At 39.1% G+C, this 27384-nt stretch overlaps 1 protein-coding gene across 1 annotated transcript in view; it reads left to right on the top strand.

The window, feature by feature from the left end:
- The window catches only part of PGAP3 (post-GPI attachment to proteins phospholipase 3), a 571410-nt gene that overhangs the window by 506483 nt on the left and 37543 nt on the right, over positions 1 to 27384 (top strand). The window contains exon 7 of the mRNA XM_044055039.1: positions 765 to 969. Coding sequence (XP_043910974.1) covers positions 765 to 969 — 205 coding nt within the window. The remainder of the gene's footprint in view (positions 1 to 764; positions 970 to 27384) is intronic.

Genomic DNA, 27384 nt, shown 5'->3' on the forward strand with positions numbered 1-27384 from the left:
TATGGTCTTCTGTTCACACTTTCACAAAACATTATAATTTGCCTCTGTTTTCTAGAGCCAGGGCAGGGTTTGCCACTGCTGTGTTGCAGGGCATTATCTCCAACCCTTGATTCTGTTGGTTCCTCCTCCCTTTTCACTGGGCTTTGGTAATCAACCCATTTGTTAGGACTGCAACAGTGAAACACGATGAACATAGTACAGTTGTGTACACTTACCATAAATATACATGTTCGAGTGTATTCACTGTTGCAGTCCTGGTTTCCCTCCCTCATTCCCCCTTTTTTGATCCTCTCCTATTCTTTTTTCCTGAGGTACAGGCTGAATTGGATATTATTTGCCAAATTGGCATTTGGCTTAGCCTTTTTTCTGGGGGCTTCTGATTGTTATGGCAAGAAAAGACTGAGGAAGTGCCGTCGGCTGCCTCCTTTTGTATTGGATGCCCTGACGTCCTTCACAACCGACAGCAGCTGACTTAATTTTTACTTACCTTTGGTATTCTGGCCGACTGTGGGCTACCGGGAGCTGGATAACCCATTTGTTAGGACTGCAACAGTGAATACATCTGCATTTATGGTAAGTGTACTCAACTGTACTTTCCTTGTCAGTCACTAAATGGGCAAGTACACAGAAACTTTTGTTTTGTAGGACTTTGTCAGTAATGTCTGACTGCATAGGATAGTGAGTATTCGTTCCATTATGATCACTATTTAGTTTTTAATTGCATCTGTTAATTAGTCTGCTGCCATTATTGTTCTTTGTTTCAGGTATTATAAACTTGTCGTGGTGGTTGTGTTGGTGTATGAGGAACCGAAAGCAGCTCTCCTATGTCCGGAAATGTATGGTGGTTATGGTGCTTCTTAACTTACTGGCACTGCTTGAACTCCTGGACTTCCCTCCGTTATTCTGGGTATTCGATGCACATGCAGTGTGGCACTTCAGCACTGTTCCTTTACCTTTCCTCTTTTACAGGTAAGTTTAACTTGAAAACTGTTGTGAAAGTAGTTGGGGTGCTCCAGACTTGTCTAATTTTAACTACAGTTAAATTTTACTGAAAAATTAGTCTTTTTGTGTTTTTTTTTTTTTTTTGTAATTGTGTCTCTCCTTCTTCTTGGGTGGCCGCAGTGGTGCAGCAGTTAGCATTATCACCTCAAAGCAAGAGGTTCTCCAGTTCAATTCTCGGCTAAGGTGCCTTCTGTACAGAGTTTGCATGCCCCCCCTGGGGTTGCATGGGTTTCTTCTGGGTGCTCTAGTTTCTTCCCACATTCCAGAGACATGCAGTAGGTGGATTGGACCTGGTGCACTTGGGCATTGTGAGGCAGTGTAGCAACTGCCTCATGTACAGCCCTCTCCTCTTACCTCCCAACACTCAGACTTGTGAGAGATGCACTTATGTCACCAAATTGGAAGCTATGCACTCTCCAGTCAAGACCGGACTAGCTGGTCAAGAGGAGGTGGTCAACACCTGCACCCCACCATATGGAACACACAGCCCTCCAGATCACCCACTATCACAGCTCTCACATAAAAACACAAACTACACACCCACTTTCACGGAGGTACTCAATAGAAATTTACCCAAACAGCAGAGACCTCCAAGACAGAAACACACTCTACTACCACAACACAGCACAAACCACAGGACACATAGCTCACCTCCACAATGTACCCCTTAACCTAAGCCCCATAAGGCTAAACACCTTGCCCTGTATACTAATCATAGGTGACGCCATAGTGAGGCACACGGATGTCCCACTCAGTAGATTGAATAAGGAGAAGGTAACAGTCAGCTGTCTATCAGGTGCCAGAATCCGACACATAACACACACACTCAGGTCACTCCACAGCAAGTACAAGTATGACTTTGTCATTGTGCATGTGGGTGTGAATGACCTGATATGCGCCTCCCTGGACTACATGAAAAGAGACATGGTGGAGCTCTCGGATTATGTGGCCCAGGCAGGTATAACACTAGCCCTGAGCAGTATCCTACCATCACCTAGAATGATACCGCAGTGCAAACAAAAATGATTGACTTCAGCAATTGGCTAAGTTTCTGGTGTCATTCTAAGAGGATCCAGTATTTGTCTGCTTGGGATGACGTGATTGACGGACCTCGATGCTTTGCCAGAGATGGCCTGCATCCTTCACCCCTGGGTTTCCGGGTACTGGCTAAGGCTCTTGCCACCCCTATAGTGCCTTTTTCAGGCTGTATTTCAAAGACCAAATTACCACTGTAACAGCTATAAATAAATGCAATCTGAGGGTCAGACTGCTCGATGCTAGAAGTTTAAATCTCAGGATGCACTCGCTTGAAGCATTCCTCAAAATAGAGAACATCGATATTTGTGCTATAACTGAGACCTTGTTTAAAGCGGTGGAAAGCACCCCTGTGCTACCAGGCTATAACTCATTCCACACCTTTCTGCCCGGAAACATGGACCGAAACTCCAAAGGCGGTGGTGTCTCCATGTTCATAAAGAATATGCACACCTCCAGACTAGTATCCCAGCATAATGCATCTGAGATACTTCAGGTACAACTAACACTGGGTAAGACTGCAATAGCCTGCTATAGGTCCCCAACCATGTCCCTATACTCTCACTCCACATTCCTAAGCACCCTGGAATCTTTCAAGGTCCAACCCAACACTCTCATACTAGGAAACTTCAACTACCCCTCCATCAACTGGGAAAACTACTCAAGCATCAATGCACTGCCAACTCTTCTTGGAATTCATCAGTTCCAATGCCCTGGACTAGCTCATTCTTACCCCCACTAGAGGAAGCAACATCCTTGACCTGGTTATTACCAACATGGGCAACTGTTGCTCTGCACCAATAGTCAGTTCCTTCCTGGTTAGATCCGACCACAAACTAATCACCATGGAAATCCACATCTCACCCGCACCCCCACAAAGGTAGCCACCATGAAAAACTTCTCCAAAGCTGATTTTGGACTCCTAAAAACAGAGGTGGCTAACTTCACAGCACCCATGCCAATGGAAAATAGATGCATGACTGCCGAATCATATACCAGTGCACTGTACAAACACGTACATAAATGCATGGAACTAGCCATACCCAACAGAACCAAGACGCTCTCCTCCAAAAAAAGGAAGCCAGTCTGGTGGTTCCCTGCCATTAATAAACTCTACAACAGAAGGAAGAAATTGTTACAGAAAATGGTGTGAAGTCCCAAGACTGGAAAAATTCACTTTTTAGCCTCAACAAAAAGTTGAGATCCCTCATCAAAACCTCCAAAACCAGCTATGAAGCAGAAATGCAGCAGACACTAAAAACAACCACAAAGCCTTCTTTAGTTATATCAAGAATCTCCATGGCGGCGTGGCCAAGGATGAACACAGGATAGCAGCAGATTTCTTCAGCTCCACCAATTTCATTACATTGACAGGAATTAATTACTTAAAAAAATAATTCTTGAAGTAATTTTCTTTCTAAATATGTTTGTTTTATATAGTTCTTGAACTATATCTAAAAAAGAAAGGAAATCTTAATAATATTCCTGTCAGAAATTACTTTGGAAATTTTCCTGTCAGTTTATCAGTCTGAAATGAGTTCCAGTAAGACAAATTCTCAAGACTCCAGCATCAAGAAAGAACTTCAGCCTCTGATAATTATAGTCCAGCAACTTACTGCTAAGATGGATAAAATGGATACTAAAATAGACACTTTCATAGAAAAAACTACAAAACAAATAGACTTGTTACATATGGACCTGCAACAACAGAAGATCCAGATGACAGGCATAGAAGAAGCTGTGAATGACATGGAAAATAAAATACAAGAACAGGAAATCAACATTGAGTTTCTGCTGAAACAAAATACACATTTACAAACAAAGCTGGATGACCTAGAAAATAGATCTAGGCGCAATAACATTAGGATTTTTGGACTGCCAGAAAATATTGAAGGTAACAATATTACTTCTTTTTAACAACATGGCTCCTAAAACTTTAGATTTACCAGAAGCATTCTCTTTTGGTATCGAAGAGCACATAGATCTATAGCTAATACTAACTCTAACAAAAACTATCCTAGATCAGTTATAGTTAGATTTCTATCATCTTTTGATAAAGAGATGGTTCTTAAATCTGCTTGGGCTAAAGCTCCTGTTAAGTTTAATGAGACAACTGTGCTTTTGACAATGACTATTCTTCCATGGTAATTGCTAAAAGAAAAGTTTTTCTGCCACTAATAAGGGAGCTTAAAAAGCACAGTTTAAAACATACCTTCTGTTTCCTGCCAAGCTTAAAATCTTCCTTCCTGATGGTCCTAAGGTCTTGATGATTTAGACTCTGCTTTACTGTTTGTCAAAGAAAAAGGATTTTGGATAAAATAGAAGAAATGGAATGGGCTAGTTCTTCATTAAAGAGATTGGCAACTGAAGCTTCCTGGAAGACTTCAGAGAAGAAGAAGAGACTAAAAACAAATGATTTGTTATATGTTTTTTCTCTCTCATCATTTTAGTTCATTATTAATCTTTTGAATATAGTTCCTGCATTTCCAGAAAGCCACAAATATTTTGGAAAAGATTTAATCAAAGTTATTCTCTATGTGCAAAGAAATGTTTTGTTTCATAACCAGTCAAAAAGCCTGAGGATTTAATGGCAGGCTGTGACTCGATTTGTTTTTCTTTCTGGAAAAAGTAAGGTTAGTAATTTGGTACATTTTTTATCTTTACCTTTTTTTCCTTCTTCTTTTATTATTTTCTTTGTTTAAACAATGACATTCTATTTAGATTATGTAGTGGGTAAAGGGTGGGGAGGGCAGGAGAGAACAGTAATGAAAATATCATTAATAGAATAATAACATATTTATTTCTTGTAAAAGTTTATAAGTTCTTCAAATGCTATTTCTAATTATACTTTCTTGATTATACTGCTTATGCTTGTTTGTAAATAATCTGTCATGCTTTAACTAATAATCAGAACTAAATAAGAGTAAATAATATGTTTTATTTTTAACTCTATTAATATAAACAGTAAGTAACATTCCATTGTATATACTTCTTACAGCTTTCTCTTACATTTTTTATTTCTGCCTCACTCCTTTTATTTTCTACTCTCTTTTTCTTTTCTTTATTAATATATAGAAATGCTTTAGACTGTGTGGGCACAGTGAATAATAGGATTTGTATGAAAATTGAGTTGGGAGAAGAATGCTGAGTTTTATTGCTTGTTGGTAATTTTGAGTTTAATTTCACTTGCATAGAGGCTGTGATGATCTGTGGAATACATTGTGGAGGTTCTGTCATGTTTAGATGCATTTACACTGCTAAATGAATGTTTGTCACTAGTTTTAATAAGTTTCCGCCAAAATGTTGAGAGACAATCTGGGATGTGGGCTGTCTTATGCACAATGTCCTTGAGTTACCTCAGAATCTTCAAATCACAGAATTCTCACAGAGAAACTGAAAGCAGTTAGTATAAACATTGACAAGGTTATCACACTGACACACCACAGATTCAGGAAAAATACTCTGTTCATAAAATATGTCAGTTATAATGAGTTTAAATGATGTAGTTTCTTGTAGTAAGTAAATGTCTTATTTTAGAAGGCATAAAAAATGAAACATTTATTTAAATGTTTTTGAAAATCTACTTAACAGCAGCATAATAATCTGTGTTAAAAATTTGTGTTCCAAACATATACTTTACTATAACTCATTTAATTCTTCTGATTGACAAACATAAATAATCTTATAACTCTATTCTGGAAGAAATGTCATGTGATATATTTTAAAGCAGTAGGTTAGCTTTAAAACTGGAGAGTGCATAGCTTCCAATTTGGTGACATAAGGTTAGGTCTGAATCATATTAGCCAAAGTTTTTGATTTAAATGAATGTTAGAACATAATTTTCTCTCCTCTTGATTTCTAACATTAAGATTATTTGAATGCTATTAGAATTCAAGTGTTATATATTACATAGATCTATATAATAGTATGAACAGTTTTTTAAAAAAAAAAAAAAAAGTTTATTTTAGTTTATATGATGCTGTTTTACCAAATGTGTAGTTTTGTCTTGATAGATAATTGAATTGAAAACTGTTAACCTCAGTTAAATATAACTAGTATTAAATTGATAAGGTGGTAGCTGAGGTACTGCTGCTTAGGGTAGGGGGTTAACTTGAGTAGTAAATACTGCTCTAAGTTGGAGTTTTCAACTCCAGGCGGGATGCAAGGTTTAATCCTTACATTATTTTCACTTGTTCATTGTTATATGTATATAGTTTTGACATCCACAATATATTTTGTACACTCATTGTCACTACAAACAAAATTGAATCCTATACAAAATCCCATAAGAGATTTAATAAATACAGCTATATTTAAAGGTACACCTAAAAGAGGAGATTTATCTTGTTATTTGTTATTTCGATCATAAGATTCTTGAGTTTTAAAAATGCCAAATGACATCTTTAAAAGGAATTTCTTTAAACATTAATGGATTGAATAATCCGTGTAAAAGGGCAAGCCTAATAAGATACATTAATCTACACAAGGCCAACCTAGTCTTCCTGCAAGAAACCCATCTCTTGAAAAAAGATATTGATAAACTAGCCACTAATAAGTATGCAGTATTGGTTAGTTCAGAGCACACTCAGAAAAAAAGAGGAGTGGCTATTTTATGGAATAAAAGTATGCCCATTCCTAAAACCATTAAGTCTTATCAGGATGACAAAGGAATGTTTTGTATGGTTACAATACAAATTAATGGGAAGACTTACACTTTAATTAATGTATACTGGATACCTGGAATTGGTATTAATACAGTGAAACATCATATTGATAAGATCATATCATTCTCTATATTGTATATTATTTTAGCTGGTGATTTTAATTGTATACTACATGAAAGTGATACTACCACTATAAAGAAAAGAAGAATTACATCTAATGCAAAACATTTAAATGATTTTGCTAATTCTTATCATTTGAATGATATTAATAATCAGATAGAGTCAAAATCATTACCATACACCTTTTTTCTAACAGATACAAAACTTATTCAAAAATAGATAGGGTCTTTATTTCTAACCAGATGGTAACAGATTTAATTAATTCCAAAATCATTTCATGTCCTATATCTGATCATAACTCAATTGTTTTTGAATTCATGATAAAAAATACTCATAATGTTCAGATAAAAAGGATACCAGCATACTTAACTCAGCTAAAAGACTATAAAGAATATATACTTTCAGAAGTACAACATTTTCTAGACATAAATAATACTCCTGAAGTCTCCATTGTCTATGTTTGGGATGCCTTAAAATCATATCTATATGGACAAAGTATCAGATGGTATAATAACAAAAGGAAATCTTGGGATAAGGAATTGTTAGATATTCAAAGTAAACTAGACTCTTATAAACATAATAATAAAGAAAATATTATGGACAAGAAAGTTATTGAAGAAATAAACAAACTAAATGAGAAATACAAAGAAATTTTAACTCATAAAGTTAAAATAACTTTAGAGAAATACAAGTTTTTGTCTTATTCAATAAGCCCCAAATACTTACATAGACTTAAAAATAAAACAAAAAGATTGAATAAACAAAACCATATCAAAGAAATCTTTTCTCTAAGGAAAAGAAGAATGTTTCTAGTATACCAGAAATACTGGATGAATTTAGAAATCACTTTCACAAGATTAACCATAACAACATTAACATGGAACCTAAAGATAAAATAAAGGAGTTTATAACCACAAACATGAATAAAAAGCTTAATAAACAACAGATTAAACTATTGGACAAGAGTATTTCATATACAGAAGTTATTACACAAATAAATAAGCTTAAATCAAACAAAGCACCGCGTAATGATGGTATTATACCAGAGATATATAAAATCCTTTCTAAAACTACATATTCATTAATACATAAGGTTTTTATTCTGGCCCAAACTGAGTTAATAACCCCCCCATCTTGGCAATATAGATTTATTTCACCAATTTTAAAACCTAATAAAGATCCAACTAGATGTTCTTCATATCGACCCATCTCATTACTTAATGTTGATTATAAAATGTTTATGAGTATTTTTGCTGATAGATTGAAGACAATTATCCCCGGCATTATAGACATAGATCAGACGGGCTTCATTGTAAATAGAAATACTTTTGATAATATAAGAAGAACTTTAACATTAATTGATTTTGCAAATAGGAAAAAGAAAGATTTAACACTTATTAGTCTTGATATAGGTTCAGCATTTGATTCAGTAAGTTGGGACTATCTGTTTACCTTCCTGAAGTGCACAAATTTCTCTGATGCATTTGTAAATTTAATTGAGCATTTATACAAAGGAACGCTGGCTTATATTAAGGTAGGAACATATGTTTCACAAAAATACCCATTCTTAAAGGTACAAAGCAAGGATGTCCACTTTCTCCACTATTATTCACTTTAGTAATGGAGCCTTGGGCTAATTTGATTAGAAACAGTACTGACATAGAGGGTTTTGAAATAGAAGAAAATACAACATCAAAAATTCAACTTTTTGCAGATGATGTTCTAATTACATCAGCAGGATCTAATTCTTCTATGCAGTCTTTATTTGATAAAATGATGAATTTTAAAAGTATTTCTGGTTTAATATTCAATGAAGAAAAACTAAAATACTACCTATATATACACGAAAAATACTCTCATTAGTGATTTTACTAAATATGTACCCAACTCAGGTCAGATAACTTATTTAGGTATAATACTATCTAAAGATATTAAATCTATTATATATAATAACTATAATACCTGTTTTCTTAATATACAAAATCTTTTTAATACCTGGAATAATATGTTTTTACTATGGAGGAGAGACTTACAATTATTAAAATGATAATATTCCCCAAGATTTTATACTTAATACAATCAATAATACTTTCACCTACAAAAATAACTATCAAGAAACTGAATACACTAATGTTAAATTTCTTATGGGCACCTAATAGACCTAGGATTGCATTAAAGAAACATACTAATAGCTGGTCTCAAGGGGTATTTCTTTTCCAGACTTTAATTTATATATTATCTCTTCTATTATAAAAGTTATTACTTTATTAATAGATCGGTCATATGTCGCAAAATGGAAAGATTATTGGGAGCTAATTAGTATGCACTTCATGAAAATCTCCTTAACACATAAAAATATGATTATAAATAACTCCATGTTGTGGTTGCTAAAGGAATTTTGTACTTCACCTATTACACCTAAACATATGGTCTGTTACCCATTAAATATTATTATTAGTTATCGTAACTTTATATTCATGCACCCTAAGTATAGGGAATGGAATTTTATTGTATTCCCTATAATTTATACTCAGGGTATGCTTATGTCATCTACTTCTGAAGGAGCTCATTTAGCTATAGATAATAATCTAAAGTACTGGTATCAGCTGATATCTGATAATAAAGTTAAAAATCTAGATTTCTTAAAACAAGAATTTGATCTAAGAGAAACTTGCTGGTTAGAGGTTCAGATCTTTAGACAACATCTCATTGATAGAATAGATCTAATGTCTATAACAGTTAAAGAATCTATTCCAAAACTGATTGATTACTTGATAATAAATTTACAGCATAAAGTTTCTGATAAAGGTAAACTTTCATATAAAAATAAAATTATCAGACAAGAAACTTTTTACAATGTAGATTCATACTGGAATTATTTCACCTCTATTAATGGGGACCCACCAACTCAACAAGATAAACAATATATATTGGAATCTGCTTATAGAACTACATCTTCCATTGTCTGGAGACTTTATACATGGAAATTTTTACATAGATCTTTTTATACACCTTTGATGATGAATAAAATTAATAATAAAGATAATCTATGTAAGAGATGTAATGTAGAAATTAATGCTGACTGGGCTCATATGTTTTATGACTGTATGAAGTTGAAAGAATACTGGAAGTCAATTAATGAATTTTGCAGGCTCTTTTTACAGATAATTTCATTATTTCTAAGTCTCTTATATTATTCAACACACCTGTACCTCAATGTGTTAAATAGATTAAGCTTCCCTTGTTATGGTCTATCCTAGCAGTGGCTAGGAAAATAATAACTAGAAATTGGATTTCAGATACACCTCCTTCGTTCAATGAATTTAAAAATGTTATGAATATAATGTGTCATATGGAAATAAGCACAATTAGAATGAGAACAACTAGAAAAACATCACATTTTATTGTATGGGATAATTTTCAAAATTTGTTAAAAAAATTCTAATTTCAATAGCACAGTATTTTAGTTTAATTAATTGATCTGATTGTAGTGGATGTCTTTGTAAATACTTTAGTTGTTTTGTTGAATATTATAATAATACCTATTTTTAATTATTTGTATAAAATTGTTATGATATTTCTCTTATATGTTAAAACAATAAATTTGTTTTAAAAAAAAAAAGAATCTCCATGGCAATACCCAGATTTGCTCCAAGTTACTGCACAATGGTACCTTCTATACTGAGCCAACAGGTATTGCCAACATACTAGCTGACAGATTCAGTGCCAGCTTTACCCCCCCCCCCCTCGGACCAATCTCAATACCAGAAGAATGCCAGGCATCTTGCATTACTGCCGCACAGGTTAAGGCTGCATTGTCTAAGGCCAAGAATACAGCTTCCATGGAACCCAACAATATCCACGACTGTGTTCTATATGAATTATAAAGTGAACTGGCACCACATCTTTGTGCTCTGTTCACTCAGCCTCACCTCAGGCTTTGTCCCTACTGAATGGAGTACTACTACTGTCATCCCTCTCCATAAAGGACTACAGACCTTGGAAATTATCGCCCCATTAGCCTAACGAGTCTGATATGGAGCATATCATCATGGACCTAATTAACAAGGATATAGGGAATCTCCAAACTGTAGATCCCACGCAATTTGATTTTGTGAAAGGTAGATCATGCTTGCTCAACCAGGATGATTTCTTTGAGTCAGTCATCAGAGCGGTGGATGAAGGTAAGGCAGTTCATACAGCCTACCTCGATCTGGCCAAGGCCTTTGATACCATTCCTCACTCAGGAATTATTGATAAACTCACCAAACTAGGCATCAACCCCTATATCGTTAGGTGGGTTGCAAATTGGCTCACACAATACACAGTGTGAAAGTAGCAGACTCCAAGTCAGACTGCTGACCAGTCGCAAGTGGAGTCCCACAGGGATCGCTCCTGGGTTGTCTCCTGTTTGACATCTACTTCTCAGATGTGCAGGCCAACATGGAGGGACTATGGCTGACCAAATTTGCAGACAACTGCAAGCTGGGAGCCATTATTAACTCCCCAAGCGATGCACACATCCTACAGAAAAGCCTCACTGAGACCAATGACTGGTGTCGAAATCATGGCCTTAAACTTAATGCCAAAAAATGCATCATCATCTCCTTTGGGAAAAACTCAGTTCCCATGAATTACCACATCGATGGGAGCCCACTGAACAATGAAGGCATTATAAGAGATCTGGGGACACAGGTTGACAGCAACCTCTCCATCGACCACCACATTGCCACTGTTGTCAGAAAGTCCTTCTATATGGCACATCTCATTACCAAAGGTTTTGCATCCAGGAAGAAATAAGTAATCATTTCTCTCTACTCTTCCCTCATTAGACTAACCATAGAGTATAATGCCCCATTTGGCATGTACCTCACTAGACACCTGCAACAGCTGGAGAAGCCACAAAAGTATCTAACAAAGAGGATTCTAGGCCTTATACACATGTCCTGCATGGACAGACTCAAAAAAAACCTCCAGCTATTCTCTCTGTCTTATGTAGTCTACTAAGAGGTGATCTCTGTTTGACTTACAAAGCCATGTCTGACCCAGCTCTGTTAGAAATGCTACATCTAAAGAAATCCCAATCTCTCCACACCATATACTACAGAGACCTCAACCTCATTGCCACAATCAACAGAACATGCTGGAGGGGCAAGTTCATAACCCAAAGACTGCCTATGCTCTGGAATAGACTTCCCATACATGTCAAACAGAGCACCTCACTAGTCCTCTTCAAGAGAAATCTTGATGAGTGGATGGGAAATAGAAAGTTCACCACGTGGATCACTCCAGTGGCTCTACTTGATAGAGGCACTGGGAACTAACAAAGGGTGGCACAATGCCAGGGCACTTCTATGGGCTAGGCTTGTAAAGGCCCCATGGCCATTAGCCTAGTACACATGTATGAACCTATGAACAAATGTGTGAAAACTCACACAGGCTTTAAAGGGGTTCACTGGTGAACTATGCATCATTTGGGATAACTTATATTCTGAAGAAGGATACTATTTTGTTGTGTTGGTGCTTTCTGTAGAAGATAAGTGATGGTTTAACAGGTAAATGCCTAGAAAACTAATCTTGCTTCATAGAGCCAGAAGGAGTGGAGCTATAGCTTAGTATGGTTGTGTACCAGTGCAGCCTTTGGAAGGGGACACACAACACTGCTGATTGAAACATGGAAACTAGGCTTCTGAACTGGTTCTGAATTAGAATTAGTGGTCGAGCCCCTTCAGACCTTTTGATTGGCAACGTGGGTTCACATCCTTCCTGCTTTTTTGATTTAGTACATGCAGTGCTTGCATTGATATATGGCAGACTACTGTCCTTGTGGTATCCTGGCTTTGTGCATTTTCCCACATTACTGATTGCATCTCTGCAGGCCCATGAACTGATGACTTTGTCATCAAAGACTTCGAAATGGTGACTGATGTGTGCACATCCTGCTCTGATGGTTGAGCTCCTGCTTGGCTCATGCATACAGGCTTTGCACTGATGGTAAGGTTTGTTTGTACATGTCCTCTAACAGAAGCTTACAGGATACATGCCTTGGCTTTGTCCTGGTCGTTTTACAGGCCCACACAATGAAAGCTGAGTGCCCTGTAATATAGACCTTCCATCTGAGTGTCCATGCTTGACTTCTTATTGTGTGGACATGCAGGTATTACAGTGTTGTCTGAGTCTGCAAATCATCTATATTATTTGCTAGCACCTGTGGCTGGATTTGTTTGGTAGTTGTGTGAACCGCATGTGACTATTTTGTTGGTTGTTTGAGCTGGAGTTTTGAAATCCTCTATGGGACAAGAAATTGGTGTTCTTTCCTTTGCAAACTCACTGTAGCGTAGAAAGCCGAATAATAAGCTCTTAATAGATGGGTAGATCACTTGGATGGAGGGGAGTGAATGGTATTCTAGCATGACTTATTGAGCTGGAATGAAAGAGACCACCATCTTGTTCTATAAGCCGAGTTTCATTTGAAATATCACTTGAACTAAATGAAATTTCTTCTACCAAATTTGTCAGTGAGCAATATTTACTAAAATTCTTCCTTTTCTTTACTCCATTGGTATTCCCATCTTTCTCTTTCTTCTTAGCTGGAGTTTTAACTGACTTAAAATGTAAACTTTTCTCATCTCGCTTTCAACCTTGAGCCTTCATTAACTTCCAGCTTACCAACCTTACCTCCTTTCTATTCATTCTTTGTCCGTATCATTAATTTTTATATCTAAATGTTCTGACAGTAAATTTTTAACAAATTCAGAACAAACCTTAATCCTACTCCATTACTACTCATGGCAGTCAAAAACTGTTGAGCTTCTCCCTTACCCACAAAGCACCACCCCAATTACCTCAGATCTCATTGGCTGCTTTAAGCAAACGACATTGTGATCGCTACTCTCAAGCTAAGTGATTTATTTTGTTATCCAAATTAATATTTTCTAGTCTAAGTTTAAATCTTATGTCTATTTAATCTCCCTTGCCTGTCGCTGCTTTTAGTCTAGTTTCTACTGCATTAACCTTTATCTCTTCTCTCATACATTCCGTACTCTTGAATACTATAGTTAGTATTCTACTTCTGCATTTTCTGTAGCCTTGTTAGTACCATTGCTGGTATTCTCTTTCTACAGTTTGTCTAGCCCTTATAGTACCATTGTTGGTATTTTCTTTATTTTTTTCTATACCTTTGTCTGATACTTTCACTGTCTAAAAAATGTTCTAGCATCTGTCGTGTAGCTTGTTTTTGCTGTTATGGCTGAGATAGAGAAAGGCCTTGTCAGGCTCAAAAAAATGCCTCAAGTGTGGGCACAAAATTCTGTTTTCTGATGCTTGCCCCTTATGTGTATATTGTTTAGGCCCCCTGCATTTACAAGAAGATTGTGCCATCTGTCATGGGTTTAATCCCAGAGCTGTTAAAGAAAGGACAAATAAACTGGTTGCTTCCTTACGCTTTTGAAGACACTTTATCTGGAGCTTCACCAGCAAAATCAAAAAGATCAAAATCACCTTCTCCGAGCCCTTCCACTTTTTCCTCAAAGGCATCAGATCTACCTTTAAAAGGGCCTCTGTTGGATCCGACTCCTCTGACTCCTCCATTGGATCATAAGAAAAGAAAATCAAAAATGTCGGATCAGACTTCATCCTCAGATCTGAAGCAAAAAGGGAAAAGTTATTGGATCTAACCTCAACATCAGATCCAAAACATAAAAAAGATCTGTTGGATCCAACTGCCATGGATCCTATGCAAACGTCCAGTCCATCTGCTTCTTCAAACTTTGTATTACCTAGGACCAGATATTCCCCTTCTGTGGACCCTGTCCTTTCCAGGGTCCCTTCACCCTTTTGGAAAGACCCAATTCTCCATCTGTAATTTTCACTTGCTCTTTCAGGAGTCTTACAGAAGAAGATGTGGAGAGATTGGTGAGAAGAATTCTCTCAGTGCAGAGCCTTTACAGTTCCTTCTCTGACTCCTACCATGGGCTCAGAGTCCTTGGATCTGAATCATCCAGATTTGTCTGCCTCAGATCCGAGGATATCCTTATCCTCAGGTCTGAGTCTTGCTTTTAGTTCAGTCAGATCCAGAGAGCTCACAGAGCCGAGGCTACTCTCTTGGCTCTGAGGTGTTAGTCGACTCCAACGTTTTTGGAACCATCTCTGCACCTCAGGGTCTTGGCAAGAATTAGTTCTGCTCCGACTTCTGCCTTAGGGAGTCCTTTTTGGAGTAGGGAAGGACTATGGTCCAAAAGCTTGCCTTTTCAGATGCAGGGCCCTATCCCTCTCTGGGGAGGTCTGCATTTGAGTTTATGGAGAGAGCCTTGTCTGCCTTGGCAACACAGACAGTTCCTACCCCCTCGGATCATAAGCCCGTAGCCTTGCCATATCTGTGCTTGGAGTCCCACCTCTCTTCTCCACAGGGACAGCTGGTATTGAAATGTCAGAATTCCCAACAGGGTGTCCCGACTTCTTCTGATACCTCCCCAGAACATTCCACTGAGGAAGTCCCTAAGAAGAAGATGTGCTAGAGGAAGCACTTGGATTCTCCAGAGAAATCTATCACAGAAGATGCAGACTTTGATGAAGGTGAAGCTTCCCCACGGTCACTTCCTGATGATGTCTCTTTTGGATACTTCCTTGAAATCCTGAAACAGAGAGGTGGCTGGAAGTCTGGCAACCCTTTGTTTGAGGAGTCTGTATTCCTGGAGGCATTCAGTACTCGCCTGTCTGCCTCCTGGGTGACTCTGACTGCCAACAAGCTCATTGAATTGATCTCTCAGTGGGCATGGAAGGATCCCAACACCATTGAATCAAAACCTTGGAGACCTGACAAAATTATGGCAGCACTGGAGGACGAGCTGTTTTAGGCAAAAGGGATGCCTGTTGTTGCCATGGTCGTGGCGGTTGCCACTAAGAAGAATCTTGCTGAGGAGAGTTCCACTGTTCATCCACCTAACAAGGAGTCTCGGGTGATAGACAGGTTTGGGAAGCATGTCTGTACTTCAGCAACCTTGGCTTTAAGGTCAGTGAACTCTCTGACACTTTTCACCAAGTTGCAGAGAAACCTCATTAATGAACTTTCTGACACCCTCTTAGGATCCGTTTTTCAAGACATGCAATCATCTGTGACGTCTCAGCTGGCTACCCTGCAATCAATTTCCATTTATTCCATTAGGCTAATTTTGAATGCAGCCGAAAGAACGTCAAGGGCAGTGGGTTCAGGCATTTCCATAAGGAGACACACCTGCATGCACTTGTGTGATTTTGTGGAACACTTCAAGTCTTCGTTCGTCAGTGCTCTTTTTGACAGCACATCTTTGTTTGCCCCCAAGGTAAAAGACACATTATCCAGGTGTGAAAAAGATGGAAAGACCCTGTCTGTTGTAGGCATACATTTTTCCACCCCTCAAAAATCATTTTCCAGGAATCAATGAGGTAGTGGAAAAATGTGCTTCAAAAAGTCCTAGAGGTCTTTCCAGGACACACGTGGCTGTTCCCCCAGTGGTAGATGAGGGAACTTCAGTAGTAGACGCTGCGCTCATGACAAGTGGCCCACAAAACCAAAGGACCAGGGATACTTTCTTTGCCTGACCCTTCCAGCATTCCTGAAAGGAAGCCTGGTTGCCTGCCTCTCAAGGCAGTCTAGGGTTGACCTTCCCTGCACCAGAGAGCCAGGCTAGAATTAACAGTGTGCTGAGGATCATTTCCAGAGGTTATATAATACCATTTACTCTTCCTCCTCCAACTTCATGAAAAATCTCTGATGTTCCACCCAGTCAGAAGGAACAAGCAGCAATTCAGGTACATAGGCTGCTAGAGAAAAGGGTCATCCAAGAGGTCCCACCAGACCAGATAGAATCTGGAAGTTACTCAAGATTCTTTTTAGTGCCAAAGCAAACATGAGACTGGACAAATTTTGGATCTCAGTGTACTGAACAAGTCAGTCTGACACACAAAGTTCCAGATGGTCACATTTCTGTCCATTCTGCCATTTTTTTTCTGGGCAAGGATGACTGGGTGTGCTCGATAAGTCTTCAGGATGCATACTAGTATGCATACATGAACAGATGATCCAGAAGGTACTTATGCTTCCAGCTGGGAGCCAGTCATTACCAGTTCAGAGTTCTATCCTTTAGTCTCACCATAGCCCACAGAGTGTTTACCAAGTGCATGGCAGTAGTTGCAGCTCACTTTGAACTGCAGGGATTCTGGGTGTTTTCATATCTAAATGACTGGTTCATTTCCACCCCTACCAGGCATCAACTCTTAAAGGCAAAAGACCAGGTTCTCCAGACATGTCCTCTTCTGAGGATAACCATAAAATACAAAAAATCTCAGCTAGAGCCAACTCGAGGTTTACATTTCATAGGAGCACTTCTCAACACAAAGTCATCCATAGTATCATTGTCTCCCTCAAGAGTTCAGACAATAAAATCACAGGTCAGAAAGATAATCTGCAGTACCAAGATTTCAGCCTGTTTGGTTCTTCAAGCTCTAGGTTCAATACCAGCTGCTATAACTGTAGTATCGTTAGCCAGATTTCACATGAGGATTTTACTGTAGATATTGACATCACAATGGATAATACTCTACCAACCCATGTCAACTCCAATATGAATTACCCACACATGCAAAAGATATCTCAGGTGGTGGGTTTAGTCGGATCAGGTTCTATAAGGCCGTCTGTTCATTCCCCCCTCAGCCCAAAGCCATAGTAACCATGGACACTTCCCAGTTGAGGTGGGGAGCATTATCTGGGGAAAACAGTTCAAGGGGCTTGGTCCACTGAAGAGGCCAACTTGCCTATCGATGTCTTAGAGATGAGAGCAGTGCTTTTGGTGTTGCAGGCCTTTCAAGATGCTCTCCCCTCGGGGACAATTGCAATTCAAACAGACAATATGTCAGTAGTTTAGTACATCAGCAAACAAGGAGGAACCAGGTCTTGCATCTTGTGTCAAGAAGCACTCACTGTGGACAATGGGTGATCTTATCCAACCTCTTTCTTACAGCAATGCACATTCCGGGGAAGTCCAGCATGATTGCAGACAAGCTGAGCAGGTGCATTCTTCCACCTCACGAGTGGTCTCTCAGCAAGAACATGATGGAAATGATTTTCTGCCAGTGGGGCCAGCCTTGCTGTGATCTTTTTGCTTTTCCACTAAACAACAAATGCAGCAGCTATTTTGCCCTAATCCCCCCATGGGGGAATCACTGAAGGATGCTGTACTTTACGGATGGCGCCCCAGTTTACTTTATGCTTGTCCTTCAATTCCACTAAATCTGAAATTCCTTCAGAAAGCTGTCATGTTGAAGTGCAAAGTCATCTTCATTGCACCTTACTGCTCTAAACAGATTTGAATCCCCTTCATTTGGCCTTGCTTACTTCTCGAACCTTGGATTCTGGATCTGACTCCAGACTTCCTGTCTCACCCTACAGGCATGACCTATCCAGATATACCAAGCCTCAGGCTGACCACTTGGCTTCTCCAATTCCATTAATTGAAAGACAACCTATGCTCTCCTCCCGTCTGACACATATTTTTATCTTCCTATAAACCTTGTACACATAAGCTCTACAGAGAAGATTTGTTTACTGGGCGCATCAAAATAATGTTGATCCTTTTTCAGCTCCTGTACATAACATCTTTGAAATTTTGGCCTGCCTTTTAAAGAATGAGTTAGTTCCTCGACAATTAAGGTACAATTACCAGCAATATTGAATTTTCACAATGGATTTGAAGGTTCTTCTGTTGCCTTTCATAAGCTCTGCAAAGCCTTTTTGCAAGGCACCCTTCTTTTAAGGTCTCCTATTAAAGACCCTGCTCCACCATGGGATCTAAATCTGGTACTTTCAAGCACTTATCCACCCCCACTTTGAACCAGCAGCTAGGTGTGATCTTAAATATCTGTCTTGAAAAACAGTATTTTTAGTTGCCGTTATTTCTGCTATACAAATTTCAGAAATCAAGCCTTGTCTTCAAAACTACCATACTTGATCTTTCACAAGGATAGAATTACATTACGAACTAATTCATCCCTTCTTCCTAAAGTGGTATCAGACTCTAATATCAATCAGTCCATTAATTAGCCAGTATTGTTTCCTAAATTTGATATCAAGGCGAATATGTTACACTTATGTTCACAGGCAATTACGTTTTTACCTGTATAGAACAAAAAACATCAGGAAAACTGACCAATTATTTGTTTCATTTACAGAAATAAAGTTGGGTAAACCAGTTGCCAAAGTAACTTTAGCCAGATGGCTGACTGTATTTCTTTTGTTTGTAACAAATTGGACATTGCTTTATGAAAACTGTTACAAGCTCAATCAACTAGATCCATGACAACTTCTTTAGCTTTTCAATCAATAGCATCCATGGATGACATGCTGCAGCAGTCTGGGCTACTGGTCATACCTTTGTTACTCATTAAAAAATGGATCTGGTCTGCATAGGTAGAGCAAAATTTAGTTCATTGGTATGCAGGAATATCCTTCCTTGACTCCACCTGGGATTTTAGGTAGCTGGGGACTCTGTCCCATAAGTTGAGGACAGAATGAAAATTGACAATATCCGATAAATAAGTTATGCACTCACCATAACATTTCATCTGTGTTGTCCATTTTTATTCCTCCTCAACTCCCCTTCTTCCAACCCCCATCCTTCGAAAATTACTGGAAGAGTGAGTGGTTAGGGGACGTCACTTCCCTGATATTAAGCTCCTGATATAATCTTGTCACTATATGATGACTAACATTTCTTCATGCTCAAGTCTGCAAACAAGATCTGCGGTACTTGGGTTGGTGCATTGTGGGTAAGGGAGAAGTTTGAGAGTTTTTAGTTGCCATGAGCTTTAGCAATGGCCGTGTTGGATCCGAGGGATTGGATCCAAACCATAAGTTGAGGAAGAATGAAAGTGGACAACACAGATGAAACATTATGGTGAGTGCATAACTTCTTTTTAATAAGTAATTCTGTTGTTGGTAGGTTAGGTAGATTGTCTACAGTTCTTCATTGCAATCATTTATTGATAAACTTGATTTTTATAGGGGAACTTTGAGTTCTAGATTTTTAACTCTTAAAACTTTAGACAAACTGACTACAATGCAGGTTCAATACAACACATATATTAAATCTGGAAGAAATCAGATCATAAAACAAAGAATTTTCATATATATTTGTTAGACTTTTGGTATGGTGGTGGGCTGGGCAGGAAATAGTCAAAAACAGTACTGGCATGGGTGTGACCTGAGATGTATATGGTTATTTAGTTGGGCATAACATAAGATGTTACAGTGGTGGAAAAATGCACATGGATTGTCTGCCAAGATAACTGAGACAAGTTTGGTTATGTGCTTTGATAACTGGATTTTAAATGTTTTTTAACTGAAAACTGTATTAAAAGAAATCTGTCTTTAATTGTTTTAAGCATGTAATCCTCAGTCTTAAAATCACCATTTCCTTCTGAATTCCCATTACAAGTTTGTTGAAGATTATTTGTGGAACCCACTACTTTTGACAATTTTGTTGTTTAAGTAGCAAGCAAAGGTGGTGGGAGGGATGGGGTGTGGTGAGTTATTCCAATTTTATTTGTAATGCTTTTTTTCTGTTGCATGCATATGTTTTATATTACTAGAATAATATCTTGTTTACTTTCTTAAAGTAAAAAATATTTTTAAAGAATAATTAGTAGTGAATGTGCTTGCTATATGCTATTTGCAGTATTACTGGGTTTGAAAAAGTTCACTATTTTTATAATAGGTGACCTAAAGGGGATGTGGGAAAAAAAACAATATAGTTGCATTATTATGCAATATGCATGACATAGTTAAACACATGTAGCTTAGTAACATAGAACAATTTAAATGAGGACTTCTTTCAAAGGCTTCTGGTGGATATACTCCCCCCCCCCCCCATTGTAAGACAGGACTGCTCGCTAGAGTAATTCAAACTACACTTAGTCTCACTTACTCAACTCATGTCTCTGCAAATGTGCTGCACTAGATTAGCACATCACTCCTTTTCAACATCATCACTGCTCAACTCGCTTCATATCCTCCTCCTTTGTGTATTGCAACTCATGCCTCTCATCCTTTTAGAGCAAGAAATCTTGAGAAAGCCATTAGTAAAAGTGAGGAAAAAGGGCACAGAAATGAAGACCATTTTTAAATATTGCTCTTAAAAATATAGAAAGTTGATAGACTTAACATGTTTTGCATTAGCATGAATTTTCTGAAGGGTATGAAGTCTGAAACTCAAATGCCTGTCATTATTTCCTGACATCAGTCTTTAATAATTTGGCACTAATTTGCCAGAAAAACACAATTTTATGAAAACAGGGCCAAAAATATGAGGCAAAAATCTGACTATTCTGCAAAAATCTTTACGGTTGAGATGTATGCTGTAACTCAGTTCTCCTTGCCCCCCCCCTTTGTTGTAGTCCTTAACCGTCAACTACTCTTCTCTTCTATTTATGAACTCTAGCTCTCTCGCCACTGTACCTCTTGAGACGTGCTGCTTTCTGTTGTAAATAATACTTTATCAAATTTGAAGTACAGTTTTCCCTCTTTTGAAAAATGTTATAAGGACTGTATATGTTATTGTCTTTCATATGTTAGTATTACTCTATTACTATCATTTGTACATGGGGTGATGGTAGCATAATGGCTAAATTCTTTACCTCAAAAACACAAGTTACAGAGTTTGAGCCTGACCTCTGGTTGTTACCTAAGCTTGTTATAATCTGCAGACCAGTAAGCTTCAACAGGTTCATAGGTAAATGCTAAGCTTTTTGCCTGGACCTTAGCTGAAAATAAGTTCTATGCCCATTTGGACTTTCCCATGAAACAAAAATGATAAATGAACAAATAGTCTCTTAAAGGTAGGATAGCATTATTCTAAAGGTTTTTATTGGCAATAAATTACATTTGTCAGATGATTTTAGACTGATCTTGGAAATGTCTGGGCCGGCCTGCTTAAAGGAGTTTGGGAAAAGAGCTGTAGAATCTTGTAGACTTTTAATAGTTCCCTGCATTCTCCAGTTTTGCTTTGCTAAGCCAACTTTTTATTTAGTCAAAAGTAGATGCATTGTGTTTAATATTTACTTTTATGTTCATTTATAAACAAAACTGCTTACATTTTAGTTTGTCGCTTTTTTAAACAAGAAACATCTTTATTAAGTTATCCTATATGACCTAGAAAATCATACATTTATATTAATGAAAGCAAACCATGTTGACATTATCTTAGTTGCAGATATTATACTGTACATCATTTGTAATCTTTTTAGTCATTGGCTGTCAAACATTACATAGTTCATTCAAATCCTGCCCGTCTTTTAATAAACCTCACTCCTCCTCTGCATGTATTGTTCCCACAATTCCCAATTTTACTATGCAATTTGCTCCTACCATTTTCTAAAGATCCCAGTTCCAGTTTTTATCTCTGTTACTATATTCATTACTAGTACAGTTGGTTTAACCTTTGATTTCAAATTTTTAGTAACTGCTTTTTTGACAGCCACCATAATTAAGCTCAGTATGGCCTTACAATGTCTAGGCAATTCTGATTCTGTATCATAGCTTAAACAGATCATATCCTTAGTTACTCCAATTTCCTCACAGAGTATCTCTGACAGAGTAGTCTGTAGGAAATCTTTAAAGTCTGCCAACTAATTGCACCCCCAGAAAATATGCTCTCAATTACCACTTCCTTCCCTATCACACCTCTAACATTTGCTGTCTACCTGAGGAAAAGTTCTTTGCAGTCTACTGTGGGTATAAAACTACCTATATAAACACTTCAAGCAAAGATCCTTCTAGGCTTTGTTGCATAGTTGGCAGATATAAGTATATACTCCCCAATTGTTTCTTTATGAATTGCTTATCCAGTCTCACTTCAAATCCTTTCTAACCTCCTCTGATTTATTCTTATAGTTATCATGCAGTATATACTGTATGCTGAACTAACTGTTCATTTTTTTAACAGCAGCTTCTGTTCTAGATTCTGCTAAAAACTCTACCAGTGCTGGTCTCTCACTTAGACTTCCCTCTATTTCTTTCTCTTTGCCTATACTCTGATATCAATCCTTGATAGGGAAGACCATCTTTAGCCTGCAGTCCAAATAAATTATTAGCCTCTTCCCATTCTATTACCTTTCCTCGTGTAATTATTTGCTCCCAATACGTTGGTTCTTTTGCCAGTTTTCTCCAGTAAATTCCAGCCTCCTATTGTCTGTATCCCTAAGTGCAGTCATCTCTATCAACATAATCTCCTTTTTCCATTCCCATGTTGGCTTAGTTCTTAGAATACTTTCTGCTACTTTATGAATATAATATTCTGTATGGTTATTGTTGTTCTCCTTAAGAATCCATATCCAAAATACCTGTCTCTCCTTGTTTCTTGAGCCCCCCCCCCCCATTTCATTGTCATCCATTCCACTTTGAATTATAGGATCTGATGTTATCCATGTCATTATTCCAAACAGGAGGGTGTTGGATCCAACATCAGGTCCGAGTAGGCAACTTTAACTTAGACAGATCCAAGGCTCAAGCTCCTCCCTCTCCCATAATCCCCTGCTGCCCTCTAACCCTCAGATTTCATTTGCTGCATTTTGCTACGGATGTGATCCCTGGCTCTCGCTCAGATAAGTGCTTCTATTTTCTTGTTTAGCTTAGTTAAATTAGTTTAGCTTAGTTTAACTTAGTTTATCTTTAGTCTGCTTAGTTTTAGTATTAGTAGTTACCTCCCCTCCATTAGATATCCTCGTTTTTGGCAGGGTAGTTTTCCTGTTTGTATTTTAGGCATTTGGCACCCTTTTCTTCTTTCTCCTTTTAGACCCTTTTAGTGCTAGGTTTTCTGTGATGTCTGAAAAGCCTGCTGGGTTTAAGTAGTGCTCCTCATGAGGTCAGAAGATGCCCAATTCTGAATCGCATGAGGAGTGCGTGTATTGTTTAGGGGCTCCTCACTTGGAGGTTGAATGTGACGTCTGTGCCATATTCAATCCCCGGGCCTTAACAGAGCACCATAATAAGCTACTTAAAGGTATGGTTCAGGGGGGTCCTTATGTTTCCCCCTCCAAGGCTTCCCCTTCTGATCCTAAGTGGAAAGCCCATCCCTTTGGTGGCTTCAAAAAAGCCTAGGCTGTTGGATCCCAGATCTGACTCTAGCCCTGGCCATCTCAGAGCCAAGATATTTGGAACCAAGACCTTTAGATTCTTCTACCGGATCCAGGGACTTCTCATATCAGAGGCTCTCCGATCTGGTTAAGGGCAGACCAGCCTTGGATCCGACCAGTTCATCGGATCCAATTGCTCCTACTGTTTGGTCTTTGGATCTGACAGGCTTGTTTGACCCACCTGTAGTTATTGAGGATACAGCCTCTCTTGGATCCTCTAGGCTTTTGTGTCAGTCAGCTCCTAGATCTCGGAACCGAACTCTGGATTGCAGAACTAGATACTTGGTGTCCAGGGTTGGGTCTCCAGTCAAGTCTACTCACTCCTTTACTTCCTCCGTTGTTACCTTCAGATATGGACAGGATGATGAGGAGCTTCCTCATGGCCCAGGTAGAGTTGGGGCTTCTGGCATCCCCAGCCCACCTGGCTAGGGGAGCCTCTCCGATCCCAACTCTCCAATGTTCTTCGTGTTTCACTGTTGCAGTCATCACCTGTGGGTTATCCCTGCTGTGATAGCCATCGGCCGGCCCATATACCAGAGTCAGTGTTTTTCTGCATCGGCTGCTGTCACTTGATTACTGACATCAGGTCATCAGGGCTATAAAGCAAGGCAGCTGACGTCATTGCATCAATCAGTCTTTCTTGCAGTGGAGCCTGTAACAGAAGCAGTTCGCAAGTGTGCCAGTCAGTCACTACCAGAGTTCGAATTACAGCTGGAAATGTCTAACCGAGACTTCCATTCATACTACATCACTTGTTTACGCCCAGACCATGACGTCCCCCGTTGCCGGATGTTCTTCGTTCCCCATTGCTGCAGTCCTTACTATTGGGTATAGTCCGCGTCCAGTCGGCCCGAATACCAGAGTATAAGGCTGACGTCGGTCAGGGCGCATTAGACTGACGTCAGTACGTCAGGGTACTAATGCGCATGACCGACGTCATATCCTCAGTCTTTTTTGCCGCATGGTCCGATGCAGAAGCAGTTTTGCGAGTGCAGGTTGGCGTTCTGAAATATTTCCGAATCCGGAGTTTCAGACCGAAACAGAGTTGGCTAAGTACCCCGTTGGGGAACATTTTGTTTTTTTCTTGCCTCAGTATTTAACCGGATGTCAGAAAAAGTGAATAACTGTATTTCTTGTGGGAAACCGATACCTCATAGGGATTACCATACCTTGTGTATACCTTGTTTAGGGCCTGAGCACGACGTTGTTGGTTGCCGCTCTTGTGCTAGGTTTAACAAACGCACTATTAAGAGGAGGTTAGACTGTGCCAGGTTAGTGTTTGGGAAGCGTTGTAATTATAAAATGCCGCCGGATGCTCCGGCCGCTTCGGCCCAAGAAGCGCAAGGACAAAACAGCGAAGCCTAGGGTTGATGAACCGGCAGTCCCGGACGTCGGTTCTTTAGAAGGCTCAGTGGAGCCAGAGGTTTTGCCAGGAGTTTCCATGGAGTCTCAGGCAGAAACTTTACTGTTACAGGATGTGCCTTCTCAGGAGGTAGGCCTGGCTGAGGGGGCTTCTCAGGTAACTGTTCTTCCCTCTCTTCCCAAGGTAGTTAGAGCCTCTCCTTCTGTTGCCAAAACTTCTTTGAGAGGTAGGCCTAGTTCAGCTTCAGTGGGGGCTTCTCCTAGCATTTCAGGTTCTGTACCTAAGAAACATATACTTAAAATGGCAGAAGATTTGATTACTATGATTAGAGGTTCTATGCCCCCGCCTGATAAGAGGCCTAGGGTGGAACCGGAGTTTGATAGTTTTGAACAGTGTTCAGAGGCTTCAGAGTCTTCTGCAGAAGACTTGCAGGAGTATCCTACTTATTCTGATTCTGATGTGGATGATTCCACTCCTACAGCTTCTCCTCCTGAGGATTTCTCATTTTCAGAGACTCTGCATTCCATGAGGGAGCACTTTAAATGGGAAGGCCAGGATTACTCTGATTCCAGGAAAAGGCTTAGGGAATTCTTGTTTTACCCCAGCATAGGCCCTTAGCTATTCCTCCTGTGTTGAATGTGGTGGAAGATGTTTTGCAGAGGCTTCACTGAACCCTGACTCTTTGCCTCCTGCTCCTGTTAAGCCTGATAGGTATTATAGGGTGCCCAAGCTCATAAGTATTTGTTTAAGAGTCCTAGGGCGGACCCAGAAACTATTTCTCAAGGGCCTAAAGGTGTTAAGGCCTCTGTGGTTAAAAATCCTGTTCCCACTGATAAAGAGGCAAGGGCTTTGGATAGGTGGGGAAAGAAAGTGTATACTTCTTCCACTCTAGCCATGAGAGCGTTGAATTGTCAGTTTCACATGCTAAAATATCAGAATTATCTCCTTTCACAATTAAAATCTAAGGTGGATGCTTTAGCGGAAGGTATTGAGTGTAAAGAGTTGCTGGATTTGGTTCATGTGTCTGAACAAGTGGGTAAGCATTCTTTGCAATGTGGTTTTGATGCTGTACAGGCCTCCTCGAGGGTGGCTGCTACTAGTTCTGTTCTTCGCAGGCATGCCTGGTTGAAGGATCAGAATTTAGCCGAGCATGTTAAGACAAGGATTTTGGATGCTCCTTTACAGTCTGATGTGTTGTTTGGATCGCCTGTGGAAGCAGTTTTAAAGAAAATGGAGGACAAAGCTAAGTCTATGCAAACTGTTAAAGATTTTTGCAGGTGCAGCCACCAAGTTTAGTAGAAATTGGCCTGCTAAGGGGTGGACATATCCTGCTTATGATTCCCAGTCTAGGGGTAGGTCTAGACGTGGTAGGGGCAGGGCTCAAGGTTCTTTTAGGCCTAGAACAGGGAGTTCACCTGCTCAGCCTTCTGGTGAGGGCAGGGTCAGTCCTTTCGTAAACAGACCCAATGACCTGCCTTTTCAGCTGCCAGTAGATTCTCGCCTGGCAGCTCCTTTGGGAGGAAGACTGTCTCTTTTCAAAGAAAATTGGGATTTAATTACTCAAGACAAATGGGTGTTGGATATCATTCACCACGGTTACAGGTTTTATTTCCATACAATGCCCCCTTTCAAAGGCATGCCAGACGTTCCTCCTCCACAAAGAAAAGAGGCTCACAAGCAAGTTTCTCGGTTACTCCATTCAGCCAGTCCCTGTATCAGAAAGGGGCCTAGGATTTTATTCTCGCCTGTTCCTAGTACCAAAGAAGGGGAACACGTGGAGACCAATTTTGGATTTATCTCTCCTCAACACTTATCTGGACATTCCCAAGTTCAAGATGTTGACGTTGCAGCAGCTTTTACCTCTGCTGGGCAAAGATCACTGGATGGTAACTTTAGATCTCAAGGAAGCTTACCTTCATGTGCCTATAAGGCTAAGTTGCAGGAAGTATCTGCAGTTTCGAGCTGGAAATTCTCATTATCAGTTCTCTGCATTGCCCTTTGGCTTATCTACTGCGCCCAGAGTATTCACAAAGGTTC

The sequence above is a fragment of the Protopterus annectens genome, chromosome 13.part0 (genome assembly GCF_019279795.1).
Source record: "Protopterus annectens isolate FY-2018-M chromosome 13.part0, PAN1.0, whole genome shotgun sequence".
NCBI lineage: Eukaryota > Metazoa > Chordata > Ceratodontiformes > Protopteridae > Protopterus > Protopterus annectens.